Source organism: Penicillium brevicompactum (assembly GCF_028827555.1).
Source record: "Penicillium brevicompactum strain IBT 35665 chromosome Unknown utg000007l_segment0_segment0, whole genome shotgun sequence".
Taxonomy (NCBI): Eukaryota; Fungi; Ascomycota; class Eurotiomycetes; order Eurotiales; family Aspergillaceae; genus Penicillium; species Penicillium brevicompactum.
In genome coordinates, this window is record NW_026623210.1 from 298,957 (window position 1) to 317,221 (window position 18,265).

Genomic DNA, 18,265 nt, shown 5'->3' on the forward strand with positions numbered 1-18,265 from the left:
CAACGGATGGCTCATGCATTTTTTTTGATTATTTACCCCCCTAGTAGTTTAGACATCCCAATTGTCTTTTTCCCCCTCCCCGAAACGAGCAGCACGCATACAAAAAAGCATGTCCTCACAAGATCTAAAGTTTTCATCTTTGACAGATAGATTAGATCTTTCAAAATCTCGAGTTCTACTTAAGAGAGCACTTGGGTTGGAATGACTTCATTATCGTAACTGTAAGACTGCGACCTGAGTGCCACTTCCACTCGCGGCAAGCACGAAACCATCTTCAAAAAACGCCTGGGTATAGCAAAGATCGCGCCCTGGAAAACCGCGCCGAACACCACATGGAATGGCGACAACAGAGAAAACCAGAGAAAACACAACAAAACAACAAAACTTAGGCACAAGGACCAAGGATTAGCTCCACATTAAACGCTGCACGTCATGAGATCGGTCGAACGCAACAAAGTAAATTGCAAACTTCAAATCAAGCACATCACAAGTCACGAACACCCTGTGAGATAGTTAGCAAGGAACAAGAGCAAGAGACCAATAGAACATACAAAGAGGTAAGCCAATTCCCGTGTGTCCAGACGAGAGACATTCATAGTACCACCCTCATCGAGAGCACCACTGATCAATTCGCGTTTCTGATCCTGGAGCGTAACGATGCGATCCTCGACGGTACCCTCAATCAGCAAGCGATGAACGAAGACCTCTCTAACCTGCCCAATACGATGAGCACGATCAACAGCCTGGTCCTCGATGTAAGGGTTCCAGAATGGATCGAACATAATGATATGAGAAGCAGCGACAAGATTCAGTCCTGAGTTTCCTGCTTTCAAAGAGACAAGCATGATCTTGCAATTGGGATCGTTGGTGAATGTCGTCACGGCATCATTGCGTTCCTTCAGGTTCATGCTGCCGTCGAAGCGAGTGGAATTCCAGCCGTTGCGGTCGAGAGGAACCTGGAGGAGATCGAGGAGGGAGGTGAATTGACTGAAGATGATGGTTTTCTCACCCTGGCCACGGTCTTCATTGGCTTGGAGAATTTCAAGAGTTTTGGTGATCTTTGAGCTGGGGAACCACGTCTTTTCCAAACGACGAAGGTACTTCTTTTTCTCCGCCTTGTTCTTGAGTGAGGCAGTGCGCAGTTCGGCAAGGGATTTCTTCTTGCTGCTTGATTCGCCCCCTTCAGTGTCGCTGTCTGAATCTGACGACTCAGTGCTACTTGCGGTGGCCTCACTGTCTTCGGCGTCGGCTGCGACTTCTTCGGTGGTTTCGGGCTCAGGAACTGAAGTTGGGTCGTGGACCTTTTTGAATGAGACGGTATCCGTGAGCTTCTTGGGGTCCACGGGGCCTCGGCAATTCTGGCACTTGATGACAGTATCATCGTCGAGGTTGACAACATTTGCACCCGCCGAGTCAGAGATACGAATCCAACATTCTGAGCATACATGATGTCCACAGGGAATGTAGATGGTTGCATTCTCCACACTGTCCATACAGACAGGGCATGTCCCACTCTCTTCATCATCGTTTGACATGATACGTTGCACCACAACAGCGGTCAGGAGTTTAGCGTTGGCGATCTTGTCAACTCCAGGAGCGGATGTTGCGGCAGATGCGGCAGCATCGGACCGGAACTCCTTCATGAGGAGGGGATGGCAGCATGCTTGCCGAAGACGGAGAAGGAGCACCAGGACATGACTGTAGTTTCTACCCAGTGTTCCAGCATCTAGTAATCGGTTGATCTGCCTCTGTGTGTTTGTGTCAAGCTGGCCGTAGACTTGCGATTCCTTCTCATCAAACAGAACGTGCACCTTTTCAGTGACCTTCGGTGGAAGTTGCAGAATAGGCTCGCCATCAATTTTAGAGGCCTTGGTTCGTCGGAGGCAGACAGACTTGACGAGTACACGGAGTTGCTTCATCACGTCTTCTCCACCCCAGCCTGATTTGATACGGCTCACAAAATCCTGCATGACAAGGGAAGTTAGTGACGTGGATAAGTAGACGTGATGCGACGCTGAATACTAACCTGTTTGAACTTTTTCGGGTTGTTGTATGGTTTAATGCGCAAGAATCCTAGCAGAGACTGGAAATCTTCGAGACGGTTCATCATGGGGGTACCGGTCAAACACCAACGGTAGGTTGAATTCAAGTGGCAGCATGCAATGGCAGACTTGGCAGCTGGGTTTTTGATATTCTGTGCTTCGTCGATGATGACACGATGCCACTGAGCCCCAGGGCTGAGAGGACCCGCCCTGGCTTTCACTTCGCTCACCAGACTAGCATCGCGACCCTCCTTCTCCATATTCTCCCCCTCAAGCAACGTCTTGTAGTGCGCCATGAGAGTGCCATAGGTTGTAATGACGACATCGTACTTTTTCAGCTCTCTCCAGGGCCTTCGTTTGGAGTGATAGATCAGAACCGCCAATTGGTGGACGCCAGTTTTCACATGGCGCTCAATCTCCAGCTTCCACTGCTCCATGAGAGCCTTGGGCGCGACGATCAGATTTGGACGTCGGTTTTCATCTTCAAACGGACGGGCGACCATGAGCGCGATCGCCTGAACAGTTTTTCCAAGACCCATGTCGTCTGCAAGAATGCCGCCCTTGTGGCTACTTTCTTCCTTGGCTTTCATCCACTTAAAGCCAACCTTCTGATGCTTCATCAAAGTCACACGCAGAGCAGGAGGTGTCTCCTCGTTGTCTGCTTTGGTCGCCTCGCGGATATCCTTGATGCCACCAAGCAAGTTTTTGATATCGTCAGGAAATTCTCTTTCATTGTAGGCCGCGATGTCAACATCGTCATCAAACATTTCTTGCTGTTCGCGGACCAGGTCAAAAGTCTTATCAAAGTTGTCATATGGGTCATATTTGCCAGCCTTGCCATATGGGTCATACATGCCAGGGAAAGTCCCTGGCATGGAGCCTGGCGTGCCTGACCAGTACATAGACCCTGGCCCATCACCATTATATGACGGCTTTGACCAGGGAAGATTCCTAGCGGTCGAAGTAGTGTAATTGGGAATATCGGATGGGTCGGTGATGTAAAATGGTGATGCATATGAGGAGGAGGAGGAGGATGGCAGGTAAGGATTGCCCAGGGCTGGCTGTTTGCCCATCCGAGAGTTGCCCATCCGAGAATTGAACGAATCAGCTGTGATTTCTTCAAACCCATCATCGGAGCTCTGGTCATACTGGTTCAACCGGCTCGACGGTAAGAAGGGAGTGTATTGCGAAGGGCCCCCGAACCCATTAAAACCGGGCTCTGGTTTAATCGGCTGGGTACGGTGAGGCATATTCCAAGAAGGCTGGTGTGTGAGGTTGTTCGGAAGCGGCACACTATCCTCTTCGCATTGAAGTGCACGAGCTAGCTCCGCGTCCCTCTCAAGTTGGAATGCCGATATGATATCCTTCTCTATGCTGTCACGCTCTTCCACGAGATCTTGAATTTCTTCATCGTTGAGTGCCATGCTGATCAAGTTCCCATATTGCTCTTGGTGTTCGTCGATCTCTCGTTGCTGCCGTGCGTCTATCTCGCCGAGTTTGGACCGACGAGAGACAGGCTGCGAGGCAGCACTTCGCTTCGCTGGACTTTGGACCGGGGGCGAAGACCCAGATGTGGGACGCGGGCGCTTCCGGTATTCATCCAGAGAAGACAGAGCCGGCGAGCTTTGCATAACCGCCGGGCTCCGAGATGCAGTGGCAAAGGGCGAAGGTCCCGCGGAAGACCAATGGGGCCCTGTAGCGAACCCGGCAAATCCACTCGAAGGCAAAGGCGGAGGCGCAGGCGCAGGCGCAGGAGTATGAGTATGAGCTGATGCTTGTGGAATGGGAGTTGCTACAGGCGGAGTTATGGCAGCTTCGGGAGGGGGAATGGGATCACCCAAGAGCTCTGCCAGCTGAACTTCCTTGGCCCTGAGTGTCTCCCTAATCTCCCTCAACTGCTCGCACTCGCCCATGGTTGTGAGGGTGTCATCGCGGATGAATTTGTGGAGATCGATTTCCTCCAACAGATCTTTGATTTGGTCCTCCTGGGACTTATCAACTGGGGCAGCCATGACTTAGCAGCCCGCAACCACCATGGGAACCGATTCGATATTATTGGGAGAGGCGGGGCTTCAGGTATTGGCAAAAAAAAATATGGGTGTGGCAGATAAGATCAAAGGTAGATAAGTAGGCCGCAAGAGCTGCAAGTGCGATGTGTTCAGGGAGGATGATCTGGGAAAGTCAGCGAATGTTGGGCATTCAGAGCAAACAGCAGGAAGAAAGGCGGGTGGTTGCAGGCGCGACGGGGAAGCCAAGCATGCAGAGGAATCATGCGCTTCTGTCACAATTTGGTCCTTAGGAAGCGACACAAGTACGCACATCGAGTAATTTAGACGCTGCACCCGGGTGATGGGATGACGACTGTCGCAGGAGGGTCGAAGGTGCGATGGCAAAAAAGCGGCTGTCAAGGGCGACCAAAGAGGATCAGAGATCCTGTTTCGCAGACCAGTCCGATCTGAAATTGACAGGGTTGTAGGTTTTGCGATACATCAACTCGATGGGCCACGTTTGCTTCGGCGGGGTGTTGAAAGTTCTACATTGGCCAAGATGTCATCGTCAGAAAATGCCAAGACCGTCGGATTTATTTGAGCCTCACTGACTCTGGGTTGTCGAACGATGCTCTGTCAGCCTTGTGGTGCAATGATCTATGCTTTTTCTTCATTACATTTCGATTTTGCACCAATTAGAAAGACATTTCGCGAGATATTGCCCCCCCGACGCTGCAAACTTTCGAAAGTTTGATATACAAAGCGCGTTTCTTATCATCACGTGAGAGGAACGCGATAAAGATAAGCAAGCAAACAGGTCAAACATGTCAAACATGTCAAACAAGCAGGAACCACCCAGATCTAGATTGTTACCAAAGTTGACCATCTTGACAAGCCATTTGGTCAATCTAACCTCCTTTGCTGCCTTTTCCTGCATTTTATTTCCTGCGTTTCCTGCACCATTTCAAAGCGATCTACCTGTTCCACAAAAAAGACATCTGGAAAGACTATTTGAAAGACCTTTGGAAACATCATCATCGAGCTAGTCAGCGTTACGTTACACCTTGGAAGTTGACCAATTCAACATTGCGACTTGGTAGTGAATGGCAATAGCGCGCTCGTTTCGGTACAAAATCGGCCGATGATTGTTCCATTGCCATATATCTATCATCGTATGTGGTCCTTGACAATCTCTACCACATCGCCCAATGAATCTATCACGAAATCCGGCCCCAAAGTCTGACAAGCCTCACGATCCCCATATCCATACCGACACCAGCAGACTTGACTGCCAATGTTCCTTGCAAATTCAATATCTGCCATAGTATCACCAACTACAAGTACCTTTTGCCCCGCAATCCGCACACCGTATTTCCGCTGGAGAGCGGGGGCCAAAACATCCGTGAAACTCGAAGGGTCTGGCTTGCGCTTAGCACCAGGGGTTTTGTCGCCGACAATCAAATCCTCTGGTACCAGTCCTTCTAGGCCGTTTCGTTCCAAGGCGGTTTTGACAGCGGCAACGCCTTTGTTGCTTACAATGGCGGTGGGGATTCCCAGAGCAGTGAGCTCTGTCAGGAGGTCCTTTGCGCCGGGGAATGCCTTGACAAGCGCTTGGCCGTGAGTATTGTAGAGGGCACGGTATTTCTCTACCCACTCATTCTCAACAGCTGGCGTAAACTGAGCTGGATAAGGGTGTAGAGTAATAAAGGTCTCTGTCAGCCCGGCCCCACTGGCAATCATGCGTAGGACCTCATCCTGGGGAGGAGTATGACTCGGAAGTAGGGCATCGAAAGTAAGTTTGATAGTCTGAGAAATTGACTCATGGGTATCGAAAAGGGTTCCATCAAAATCGAAGATAACAAGGGATGCCATGTTGGAGAATGGGTTTCTCGGGGTAGTGAGAGAAGTTAAAGTTGATCATGGGGAAGCATAGCACTTGACCCTTGATATTGCGACATAAAACACGCTAAACCTCGAAAGCTGTACCTTGGGAAACCTGCAACCATGATCTTGCAGCATTTACGTGACTCATACGAATCGATCTCCAGGGCTTACATTGGGTACCATTGGGTTTCAAAGAGATAAGATATCTGATTTGTTTCCATACATAATGGCCACAGAACGAACATGTCATGCCGCCTAAGCCACCTAAATACCCGTGGACTCCTCATAAAATGATTTTAGCCTTGCCTTATAGGGAGAGGAATCCATACCCACCGCCTCTATACTGCGCTTCTAGCTAGAGTGGAATGTGAGGGCTTCTTTCTATCCGTATCAAGCTCTTCAAGGCTCCAGACCATTGTATCTTCCTCTGTCCAGCCAAGGAGGAGGCCTTCATTCGGCTGCCACAGCTACGCTACTCGATAGGACCCTAGAATCCGGGACTATAGCGGAGCTTCGACCCCCGGACCGCGGAAGAGAGCGACTATGACCCGATAAAGGACGAGGTCAGTGGCTCAAGATTTAAGCATGCTAGGGTTTGAAGTTAGTTGCAGGGCGCATCCGCATCTTCGATGTAGACCCTTCCACCCAAAGACCCCGATGCAGGAACCGTTCTTGCGGTGCGACTTGACGAGTATAGATGGGCAATTCGGTACCCTCGTGAGAAACTGAGCGATGTATTGTCAATTCTCGATGTTTCCGATGCCATGCTCAATGAACATTCGTGCTGGGCCAATGCGCAAATCGGTCAACTCCATAAGTGAGTCTCGCTCTTGGGATCTCCCACGATAGGGCGAATGGCAAAACCCTCTAGTAGCACATTCCGCCACGACAAGCGTTGCCTCAAACACCATCATTTAGTTTGGTACAGCAATTCTCGGAGGATTGAACAATCCAAGGTACGTCCAACCGTTGCCTGCTTCGGCGCCAGCAGAGCTCCTCAACCATGCACGTAGTTCAAGGTAGCGTGCAGAAGATTACGAAGGGCAATACATGCCATGCAGCCCAGTAGCATCTTCATGCATACACCCCAGCCTCCCTTCGTGTATCCAAACTCGAAAGTGTAGTTCTTTTATTGTGCGTATAATGCGACGGTGCTCTGATGCTACCAACGCAGTGGGAGCATATGCTAGACGCAAAAATCACAGCGCGATCATACACTCCAATGCCCTGGGTGTGCGATGTTTGGCTGAGTCGACCTGAAGAGTATGGAATGCGCTGGCAGCTTCACATGAGTCCAAAGAGGCCAGAATTTGGCCAAGGCGCAGCCCAAGACTGAGGTGTTAAGTCCCGGTCTGTGTACCATCATTCCTGGTAGTGTGCGGTGTGCGGAATATGACGTCGGAGGGTTAGCGGAGCCCCGAGCGATGGGCAGAGACGGTGCCGTGTGTGACCCCAGTGCGCGCACGGTGGAGTCGGCGGAAATGAGAGTCAAGCGTTGTAGAAGACCTGGGACGGGTTCATAAGTATGCAGATCATCATCAAATATGGAGCAGAGACCCAGACGGAAAACCTGGGCACAAGATCACAGAGAGCTTCCTCGGTGTGGAGAAGGAAAAAAGTGTGGATGCACGGGGCCTCGGCACGGAGTTGGGGAGTTCACATGCGCATGTCATCATTTATAGGAAAGTCACCTCCCGCTCTCTTCCTCCATCCGTCCACACATCATGTCTCTCAAGAAAGGTATGTTGATGCTGTCCTTCCCCCTTACCGCTTCATCGCTGACCCGCAATAGATTCTCACCCTTCATCCGTCGCCTTCGACGTCATCAACCAGACGCTCCAGGCCAACGAGGGCGACCGCAAGGATGCCCTCGAGAAGGCCAAGGCCATCGTCGCTTTCAACCTGAAGAACGAAAAGGGCGAAGAAGCCGCGTGGTACCTCGACCTCAAGAACAAGGGCGAGGTCGGACACGGTCTTGCTCCCCAGGGTGGCAAGGCTGACGGTGAGTTTCACTTCCGCTGCGATCTGCTTCACGTGCACGTACTGATTTCATCTCATTATAGTCACCCTCAACCTCTCCGATGCCGACTTCGCCCAACTCGTTTCTGGAAAGGCCAACGCCCAGCGTCTGTTCATGGGTGGCAAGCTGAAGATCAAGGGCAACATTATGAAGGCGACTAAGATGGAGCCCATTTTGAAGAAGGCCCAGGGCGCCAAGCCTAAGCTGTAGATTATATACCCTTTTGACAATTCACAACAAGTCCCGTCGGGCATTGAATACTACAAGTTCCAAATGGAGGACATCGAAAGGAGGTCATAAACATGGACTTTTCAGGATGTGCCGGACTAAATATATCGATTTTACAAATCGCGTACATGCCCTTCCCGCGAAACTTTTCCCTGATCCAAAACCACGAAGTAATTCGCGTCTTTGACAGCCTCGATGCGATGTGCGATCGTGATGACGGTGGATTGCTGCAGCTCCTCCCTGATAATCTGCTGAATTTCGAGCGAAGTCTCCTGGTCAACCGAAGCAGTAGCCTCATCGAGAATGACAATCGCACTGCGTCGCAGCACGGCTCGGGTAAGGGCAATGAGCTGACGTTGGCCTTGGCTGAGATTCCTTCCACCGGCCTCAATGTGTGTTTCTAGATGCCAATTGTGCCGACTGCAAAGTCGCTGGAGAACTTCCGTGCACTGCTCATCGGAATATTCTTCCGTCGGATCGAGATTCAATCTGATGCTGCCGGGGAAGAGGACGGGATCTTGCGCAACGAAGGTGACTCGGGTGCGGAGTGCTTGTGTGTTCACTTCGGCGACATCGATTGCGTCGATAAGAATCCGACCAGACTCTGGTTTGATGACGCCGAGGAGCGACATCGCCAATGTGGATTTGCCGCTGCCGGTACGGCCGGTGATTGCGGTAGTAGTCCCCCCGGGTATGCGGAGAGAGACGTTTGTGAGTGAAGGGTCAAGATTCGTCGCATAGCGGAGAGTCACATCATCGAATATGATGTCGCTACTGTAAGTCGGCCATGCGGCTGGGGGAGCAATGGACCCCGGTGCTTCTTCTTCGATATGCAGTAGCTCATCGACACGTTCCACCGACACGAAGTCCATTTGAAGTTGGCCGTATTGTTTGCAGAGGGCATGAGTAGAATCGACAAAGTTGTTTGCAGCGATGAGTACGAACGCTATCAAGCCCGGCGTTGTGTTTGTGTACAGAGCCAAAGCTGTCAAACAGAATGTGGATAGTGCAGACAAGCTTTCAAACCGATACATGAGCCAGCTCTGGAGCGACCAGTAGAAATGGTCCATGCCTTGGAATTTGTCAACGACTGATATGACTCGGCTTTGGAAGCGAGACTCTGCGCGGAATGCTCGGACGGTAGTTAGGCCGTGTAGCAACTCTCCAAAGTTGGAGAGAAGAGGGCTTAGTGAGACCATTTCGAGTCGCCGTAGACTCTGAGATGTAGGGAGGAAACGAAGGAAAACAGTCACAAATGCTACTGTGAGGACAAGAGAAAACACAAGGAACACAGGGGTAGCGGTGGCAATCACCAAGACAGATGATATCCAAGTTATAGCTTGGAATGCTATGGCTTGAAACTGCTCACTGATGTTGCCATCAACTACACCGATGTCAGATGTCAGGCGGTTCATCAGCCGCCCGAGGGGAATGGTATCTAAAAAAGCCCGGTTAGAAAAGTCTTTTGTCAAGAACCTAGAGCTTACCAAGGTATCGGAAAGTGGAATGGCTGACGCGGATCAGAACTTGTCGGAACAGCGATTGTCCAGCACAATAGACAATGATCAACATCAATAGCTGCGCGACCAGCAGTGTGGCAGCCTGAATTGAGATGATTCCAAAGAAAGTCCAAAGCCACGGTCGAACGTCCTCGCGCGGAAATGGTAATTGGACAATTGGGCTTCGAGGCGTGAACCCTGATTCCAATGTTGAAGGGATTGACCAGCTAGACAGTCGATTCACATTCAAGTCTGGTAGGTTACCTGTCACCATAGTGGTCTGCTCATATGCTTCTCCCCACCCCTTAAGGAACCACGATTGCCCAACGGCCATCAATCGGTAAACTGCTAGAATCAGGACGAGCGCAAGCCACCATCGGTATTTTCCCGCTCTGATGTAGTTCCAGTAAACGCGAGCTTTGACTCCGCCTTCGGCCCTATGCTCTTTCTCAATGAACTTCGTGGGGACGGCCGCTGCCTCATCTTCAAGATCAATTGCCGCTTCAGGTTCATCATCAACTTCGACAGATTGTAGCAATGTGTCGGATTGACCGACTGAGATAGCCTCTTTGTCATAAACAACAGCATGTCTTTCGGAGATGTCGATAATCTGATCTGCAAGTTGGCGAACCAAAGCAGTTCGGTGTGTGACCAAGACAACTGTGCGATCTTTCATCAAAGGCCCCAGAAAGCATTTGCGGACCACAGATTCGGCAGTGTTATGATCAAGGGCAGACAATGGATCATCCAGGAGAAGAAGGGGAGAGGCACTGTAGACGGCTCTTGCCAAGGCGACTCGTGCCTTTTGGCCACCCGAGAGTCCAATACCATTTTCACCGACAAAGGATAGATCGCCGTGCTTGAATTGTGAGAGATCTGGAAGTAGAGCACATGCTTCCAGTGTCTGCTTATACCGCTTGTCGTGGTATGGCGCAGAGAAGAGAATGTTGTCCCGAATACTCATGCTCTGTAACCACGGTGTCTGCGCACAGTATCCCATCATTTGATTCGGAACGTGCATTGAGCCGCCAATCTTATCCAGCTCCCCTAGAATCGCCTGCAGAAATGCCGTCTTTCCGGCCCCGACCTTACCAGTAACGACAGTCAGTCCTTTGGGGATGTTGACATTGATATCAACCAGCACCGGGGTGACCTTTTCTGGCCATGCAAACGAGCAAGACTCCATCAAAAGACTGGTCATCCTTCCTGATGGCTCAGAAGGCATGATGTCTTTATCAGGCTCAGACATAAAATCTTCGATGCGACCAAGAGCGATGGAAGCATTGATTAAAGAAGTGATGAGACCAGGGATATCTCGCAAACGGCTTTCCAGCATAGAGAACAGTTGCAATGCAGGGAAAATGATGTCGATTCGCAGCTCGTGCCCAGCCAGGAAGGTGTAAGCATACAGTGCAACGACTGGAAATGCACCACTCGCGAAAGCGTTGACGAAGCGAATCATGATGCTCCACAGACTGGTGACAATCCGAATATTCAATTCGTGTTGCCGAGCTTCCATCACTTGTCGAAGCCAATGGTCTTGCCATCCATACCATCGCAGATGACGGATTGCCTCAATGAACTGGGACGTGATTTGAAGCCTAGTATCTGTGGCTGCTCGTCTAACACGTTCCCACCGAAGGAGAACTCTAGTGATGAATGCGTTGATTGCCTGCGCGACCAATACAGCCAGTATTCCGAGGAAGCAAGAAGGGCCAAACAGTGTCCAGACGAGAACGGTAGCAATTACGAGCCCCAACGGCTGATTAATTAACGAATCCACTTCCCAGAATCTCTGTGCAACCTCATAGACATCACCTCGCAGTAAGTTGAAGATCTTGCCAAGCGATGCAGCTTCCTTGGCTTGCTTAGGTGGGGGGTTTCTTTCTTTGGGAGATGATGCGCCGCCAAAAGCCTTTGATGGGTTTATTAGGGGCTGCATCCACACGGGACACCATGTCGTCGTTCATGTCATCGGTCAGGCTGTTAGACACTTGCGGGTCATCTTGAATCGTAGACCCAAGGATATTTTTCCTGGAGAGTGCCTTTTCGTAGACCATCATAATCATCTCTCCCCTAGATCGTTCGTACGATCTTCGGCCATACCAGAGGAGAAGAACCTGGGATTGAGCGGCGACGAGCCTCAGTAGAAACGAAAGGAAAGCATATGTCAGAGCGACGCGTTTCGGGCGTGATGGGTCCTTCATGGCCTGCAACAATTGTTGCAACAAAACGGGAGTTGAGAAATCTAGCCATACCCATCAGTATACAAGGCAGAATGAAGCGCTCTGGGGATCGACTTACCGCACAGCAGCTGGATAGTCGAAATGGTCGATATGATGAACACGTCAATTCCATTCGCCCGCAACAGTCGACCCAGGACAGACCCGCGAAGCTGACGGAACTTCTCGTGTAAACGGCTGTGTTGAAACTCAAACCCGAGGAGCCAAACATCATCCTCATTCAACTGTCTACTGCGCCCAGCTGAAATGAGAGGTTTCATCCAGGACACCGTTAGGAATTGCCAAAGTCGGAGGTTGTCTTCGGGTGTGCGGAAATCACTAGACGGGTCCTGACCGACGGCGCTGATATCCACTGATGGCAACGAAGGCTCACGGAATGGCATAAATAGAATCGTCGTGGACGCGGCAATCGCTGCAATCGTGGCAGTGTACCGAGCGGCAACTTTGAATTTCAGGCTACCATCTGGACGAGTAGCCAATGAAAACTCGACTGCGGTGACCAAGACGTAATATACCAATATGGGAATTTGACAAGCTCTTGGCCGCTTGAGAGCAACGAGAAGCAATGCTATTGCCTAAGGAATGTTAGTGGTTTTCTCGACAAGCAATAATTAAACTTCATGAAGGTATCTTACCCAGGAGAACACAAGCACAACATCAGACCAGTCAGTGACAGGGGGAGTCAATTGAACTAGATCCGCAATGAGACCAATTCCTGAGAATATCAGAAGAGTGATAGTCCATCTCAAAGATTGTTTTGGGCGCTCCAGCGGGAGTTCCTGGGAGTCATGCTGCTCAGAAACGAACGCTATAGTCCATTTTGGGCGCCATGTAGAGATCTGCCCCAGCAAATGGCTCAATGCAATAAGCAAAATGCTGATTGCTGGGATGCATGCGAGGTACGGCAACGCACAAGGTGACAACCATGCATTGTGCGAGTCCTGGATTGGTCAGCGGGATATGAGTCAAAGCAATGAGTCCCGGACCATACCCAAAGGCGATCGCACTTCCACCCTGGGATTTCCCGGAGCAGAGGTGTCTGATTCATGCTTCTGAAGAGCGATGCCAGCCCTTGACGCGCTGTGGTATTCCAAGGATCCCCGGGGCCCCCATGAGGAGTGGGGCTGGATTAAGGTTCATCCGTTGGTCCGTGCCATGTATATCTTCGATGCTTCGACCTTCCTAGGTGATTTGTGCAGGAGAGTAGGCTGTAGTTCTGGAGGCTATGAGATAATTCAGTTACACGATGTCACATGTACCTGAATGCCACTTGGGAAAATCTACTTCCCCAGGCTCCAAAGATGAGATGTCACCGAGAGATGCCTGTCTGTAGATCTACCTGTCTGTATTTGAATGATCTCATTATCTGTCGCGACATAAATTACAAATGCGGTCGCCAGAAAGCGATATAAAGTACCTAGTAGCTTTGAGGGCCAGTTAAAATACCAAATAAGGGCTGCCTGGCATAACAAATACCAGCTGGGTGAGGTGTCGCATGTCCTGATTTAGCGCCAGCTTAATCCCAAAGGGCCCAATCCTCTCCATCTGTTGGGTCAGTTTCCTTCCCGAAGTACTGGGTTCGAATCCTAGTCCCGATGTCCAGCTGAATTTGTTATCTTTTCTTTCTTTTTGCTTCCCTTCCTTTTTCTTTTCCCTATCCAAAGCTTGTTGGCAAGGCATCTAGGCTACCCAAGCATATCAACTAATGCAAACAATTGGTAAAGAGACCACCGCCTGCATCTGTATTCTCGGGTATACATGTGTATCTGGCTGTGAATACCAAATGATGGATCTGTTTCATCGGTTGCACGTAGTCCTTTTTTGATCGAAGAATACTAGGTAAAAAATGGGCAAAAACGATAGTTAAAATAGAGTGAAAGCTTTCTATTGTCAATTCCAGCCTCGGAAAGTTTCTTTCAGCTACTATTTTCTTTCTCTTTGCCGCGATTCCACACAATTTCTCAGCATCAATATACCCAACCTCCATCAACATTGTAGACTGCCCCAGTGACGAACGTTGCTTCGTCACTGAGCAGAAACGCAATGACTCTTGCAACCTCCTCTGCAGAGCCAAGTCTTCTCTGCGCATTTGCTAGGATGCCAGACTCCACGCGTTTCGGATCGTTGTGCGCAGACATTGGTGTGAACACAGTGCCTTTTCATTCGCAGTTCCATTAGTCTCTCGTGTCGAATTCTCAATGCCCGAAAAGACAAATATAAAGTCCACAGCAGATCAGAGATATTCACCACTTACCTGGAGCAACACAGTTGATACGGACATCTCTGTTTTCTTTGGCAGTCGATTTCGAGAAAGCAATGACGGCAGCCTTGCTGGAGCAATATGCAGAGCTATTTGGCATGGTGATCTGACCAAAAGTACTAGCCGCAGATACATGAGGGTCAAATTATCAGCTTGACAACCTTGAAATAAATCACACATGACCAGATCCAGATAGTTACTCACAATACTACCCCTTTTCATCACCTTGAGCTGGGCCTTCATGCAGTTGAAAACGCCGAAAACGTTAACAAAGAAAACGAATTCCAACTGCTCTCTGCTCAACTCGGTAGTCGGAACTGAAGGTCCTAGAACTCCCGCCATATTCACGGCACCATCAAGCTTGCCAAATCTCTGCACTGTCTTTTCGATCCAGTCATTCACAGAGTCTTCATTGCGGACATCAACGCGGGTCGCAATATGCTTCTCAGGACCACCTGGCAATGACTCGATGGCCGTCTTTAATGCTTCCTCGTTGAGATCAGCCATGGAAATCTGAGCCCCCCGAGATGCGAGTAACTGGGCAGCTGCAAGTCCCATGCCACTCGCTGCGCCGGTGATAGCAATCTACTGATGGATCAGCCATTTGAACCGGTATAGATAACTGCGAGCACTTCAAGCGACCTACCACTTTGCCTTTGTGGGAAGCCATGATTGCATCCATTGATAGAAGAATACACGAGAGTAAAGCAATGCGGTGCCCGGGCCCTTTAAATTGGCCCTCTTCGGGCTCAGTTGCACTTGACCTGATAGATATCGCGTCGGACTCCGAGCCGAGACAGTAAGGTGGAGATATCAAAGTGGAGACCGAAGCGGAGATGTTTGATATCCTCGAATTGGCCACAGATTTATACTGCATAAGGGATTGAACTGTGTTTTGCACATGATCATACTCCAATTAGCTGATTGATTCGACTTATGTCCCGGACGGGACTGGATCAGAGACTGGCTTGCGAATACGAAATTGCGGGGTTGGCCTGCTGTTCACAGTAGCCGCATGGACTTCCATCAATGTACGCAGTTTCGGAAACAATAAACTCTGAAGGATGCTTCAGTCAAAGTGAAACCGATAAAACCTTTGTATTATCATAACACAATCGACTCAGTATCGAAGCGAATCCGTAAGGCTGCCGTGCACCTCTTCGAACGGAGTCCAATGTTATCTCAGATAAAACAAAAATTCTATGTGCGCCCGCAATTGTTTGCCAATAATGTGTGCTATACATCCCAGGGTTTCTTGCATGTTAAAAGGGAAACGAAAAGTCATCATGCTCCAGTTGCTCCGCAAGCGCAAGGATGTCTTCAGATCCCGTTTCAAAGGGGTCTAGAAAGCCATCCGAATCGTTCCAACCAACCTCGAATGAATTGGAATGATTGTCATACTGCGCTTCATGTCCAAGATTTGGAGTAGATAAAAGCTGGGATGTGCTCGCAGAATCCGACGTATATCGTGGAACGGAAAATGATTGAAGGGATGCCATAGAGACCTGCCTTCGCTGAGCATCTAGAAGCGCCTCTAGATGAGTCAACTCTGCCTTTCGCAATTTAGCAACTACATTTCCCTTTCCGATCATCTCTTCAAAAACAGCTGACATTGCACGACGCCATCCAGAGTCCAGGACGTATGTAGGAAGAATCGCGCTGAGAATTGAGAGGAGTACCGCTGAAGAGAAGGCGTACTCCAATGGAAACGGAAGGAAGGTTTCTGGGAGGAATCAGTAAGGATGCGCTGGTCACATAGCGGTAGATACAAACCAAGCATCTCGCGATCTAACATGTTCGATAGAATGCGTAAGGATGTCGTTGCGGACTGAACCGACTTTTCAAGCAGTTTTGCGATTGGGCGAGGTAATAACCGCAAGTCAAAAGTGCTAGGAGTCACACTCCGGATAAGAAGCCAAAGCACCAAAGGTCGAGTTGCCAATACAATGCACTGCAAAGTGAGTCACTAGTGTTGTGTTTGGAGATTGATGTGAACTTACATGGTGGTGAGATAGCGTGATGCCGTAGAAAATATGAGGGAGCTCTCCTCCATTGGCTTTGAAGCTAGATGTGACCTCGTCTATCTCACGCGAGACCTCGGCCAGCTTATGTAGAACCGAGGTGATACTGGAAACAAAGTCAGGTCCCATGTTTTCGTCAAAGCTATAAATAGCTGGAATGAATGAATATAGTCAGCCAATATCTCGAGCAGGTGGGAAGCAGATAGGCACATGAACAGAGCCAACGTACTACTATAAATCATTGAATTAATCTGCGACAGACGACTTCGCAATGCGAGTGCTTTCGTGGGCATTGACAGAGACTGTGTATCAGGTAAAGGCATGGTAATGCTGTTTAATGGGATGGTAGGAGGGCATCCAAGACCTGCTGTGAGCTCTTGATCGATCACGTATATTGTCCACCATACGTTACTGCAGCGAGTGGTAATATCAGGGTCTATGACGTCTTCCGACAACCTGCGATGGAGACCATCGTGGAAGGCAAGACGGAGAGCTTGACCAATCTGCGTCGCTCGTCAGCACCGAAATGTTTCGGACGGATGGACCAAGGTATAACATACATATTGATATGCCGGGGACCGCATGTCGACTGACTGGAAATACAGCGCAATCAGAGCGCAAACCTCAATGGAAAGCAAAGCTGGACGCTCATCTTGTAGGAACGCCACATCTGGAAGTAATGACAGCGCGCGTGTCGCAAGATCAGGCCCAGAGGGTGAAGCGGTTGTTTGATTCGGGTAGGAGATAAGCGCTTTCCCAAACGCGATGACTATCAGGTACTTGATAAACCAGAGGAGATGTGTCTGTGCTGTTTTTAATGGATTCTGGTGGAATTCATCAAAAATTCTCAAGAAATTCTTCTCATCCACAATTCCGAAAAGCTCACCTAGGCGGAACTTGACTGTGTTGTACAGGAGCAACGCATGGTCTACCGGTGGAAGCCTGACCAAGTCGTTGGAATCAACTTCTGTCTTTGGCTGCCAACGTAGGCGGAAGGCGGTGCCATCCAGGTTTAGTGGTGCACGATGCGTCGTTGGATAAGAGACATCATCTTCCAACAGCCTGAAGACGCGTCGACAGAATGACCATGTGGAAGTATGTCCAAGAAATACTGTGAGGCGACCAGGGTAAGCAATGAGACGAGTGACTGAGGTTGAAGGCAACATACAGAGGCGACGATCATCCGAGCCGCTTACATAGGCCACGTCCCTTGCAACGAGAGGGTTGTATGCTTCCGGGAGATTGGATGATTCGCGTTGAACACGGTTGTTGGGACGGGTCGTCGGTTCGGCCAAACCAAGACTATCACGGGTCGTAAGGTTATTTGCTATCGACGGGGTCAGACACGAACTACGTCAGTAGCTTTCTGCAGAATGGCCGCATACAGTCAATGTTCCCGCGCGGCAGTGAACTTGGTGTCAAAAGGTCGTTGTTTGTTATCGCTCTCGCTCTCGTATCTAGAGAGGTCGGCGTTATCGCCGGTGGATCGGGGTCGGAGACCGATACCGACCCCCGCCAATTTGGCGGCCTCGGGGTAGTGGAAGTGCCCTCAGATGACAGGGCTTTGAATTGGGCAACTTGACGCTGCAGATCCTGTAGATAGCGCTCTGGCACTGACACGTGAGCCTCGTCGGCAGGGAAGACGCATGTATCGCGGCGACGGGTGCATCGCGCACAGGGTCGCGACCCCGAGCACCGAACCTTGGCAGTCCGACATTGCTTACAGCTGGTGAAAAGTCAGTATAACCATTGCTGTTAGTGAGAGATTTCTTACGCGTGAGCTCGACGAGAAGGGCGCGAGGCTTCGAATGTGTTCATTATCGGAGGTCTGAGGAAGTGTAACGCGGAGCAAACTCCGACCCATCATCCCCGAGATAGCGAGGATCGGGCCTGGTGGGGTAAAGATAGCAGATTGGCCATACCTGGGCACTGTGTATTAATTTTGAAAACTTTTACTCTTTGCTGGTGATCGCGATAAACTAGGATGCTGAGATTACTGAAAGCTGATGATCATGACACAATGTGGTATCGAATGCTGAAGGCCAACTGTATACTCCGTACATTTGCATCGATGAGAACG

The 18,265-nt window shown here is 49.9% G+C and overlaps 6 protein-coding genes across 6 annotated transcripts; 1 reads left to right on the top strand and 5 right to left on the bottom strand.

Annotated features, from left to right (window-relative positions):
* Positions 1–484: 484 nt before the first annotated feature.
* On the bottom strand, positions 485–4,054 carry N7506_010857 (DEAD/DEAH box helicase; the record flags this gene model as incomplete). The annotated part of the gene is made up of 3 exons (XM_056960150.1): positions 485–502; positions 552–1,964; positions 2,027–4,054. 3 exons carry the CDS (start codon positions 4,052–4,054, stop codon positions 485–487), a joined length of 3,459 nt encoding a protein of 1,152 aa, XP_056806305.1.
* A 1,143-nt stretch (positions 4,055–5,197) lies between these two features.
* N7506_010858 (HAD family hydrolase) lies at positions 5,198–5,902 on the bottom strand (the record flags this gene model as incomplete). The annotated part of the gene is made up of 1 exon (XM_056960151.1): positions 5,198–5,902. One exon carries the CDS (start codon positions 5,900–5,902, stop codon positions 5,198–5,200), a length of 705 nt encoding a protein of 234 aa, XP_056806306.1.
* A 1,736-nt stretch (positions 5,903–7,638) lies between these two features.
* On the top strand, positions 7,639–8,144 carry N7506_010859 (SCP2 sterol-binding domain-containing protein; the record flags this gene model as incomplete). The annotated part of the gene is made up of 3 exons (XM_056960152.1): positions 7,639–7,654; positions 7,707–7,916; positions 7,978–8,144. The coding sequence occupies 3 exons, from the start codon at positions 7,639–7,641 to the stop codon at positions 8,142–8,144; spliced, it is 393 nt and encodes a 130-aa protein (XP_056806307.1).
* Positions 8,145–8,275: 131 nt separating this feature from the next.
* N7506_010860 (uncharacterized protein) lies at positions 8,276–12,952 on the bottom strand (the record flags this gene model as incomplete). Its single annotated transcript, XM_056960153.1, has 6 exons — positions 8,276–9,600; positions 9,650–11,576; positions 11,608–11,909; positions 11,966–12,479; positions 12,540–12,845; positions 12,896–12,952. 6 exons carry the CDS (start codon positions 12,950–12,952, stop codon positions 8,276–8,278), a joined length of 4,431 nt encoding a protein of 1,476 aa, XP_056806308.1.
* A 919-nt stretch (positions 12,953–13,871) lies between these two features.
* On the bottom strand, positions 13,872–14,834 carry N7506_010861 (SDR family NAD(P)-dependent oxidoreductase; the record flags this gene model as incomplete). Its single annotated transcript, XM_056960154.1, has 4 exons — positions 13,872–14,059; positions 14,159–14,270; positions 14,369–14,749; positions 14,811–14,834. 4 exons carry the CDS (start codon positions 14,832–14,834, stop codon positions 13,872–13,874), a joined length of 705 nt encoding a protein of 234 aa, XP_056806309.1.
* Positions 14,835–15,426: 592 nt separating this feature from the next.
* Positions 15,427–18,003, bottom strand: N7506_010862 (uncharacterized protein; the record flags this gene model as incomplete). Its single annotated transcript, XM_056960155.1, has 8 exons — positions 15,427–15,887; positions 15,938–16,115; positions 16,165–16,337; positions 16,415–16,688; positions 16,746–17,296; positions 17,354–17,512; positions 17,571–17,911; positions 17,960–18,003. The coding sequence occupies 8 exons, from the start codon at positions 18,001–18,003 to the stop codon at positions 15,427–15,429; spliced, it is 2,181 nt and encodes a 726-aa protein (XP_056806310.1).
* Between the last annotated feature and the right edge of the window lie 262 nt (positions 18,004–18,265).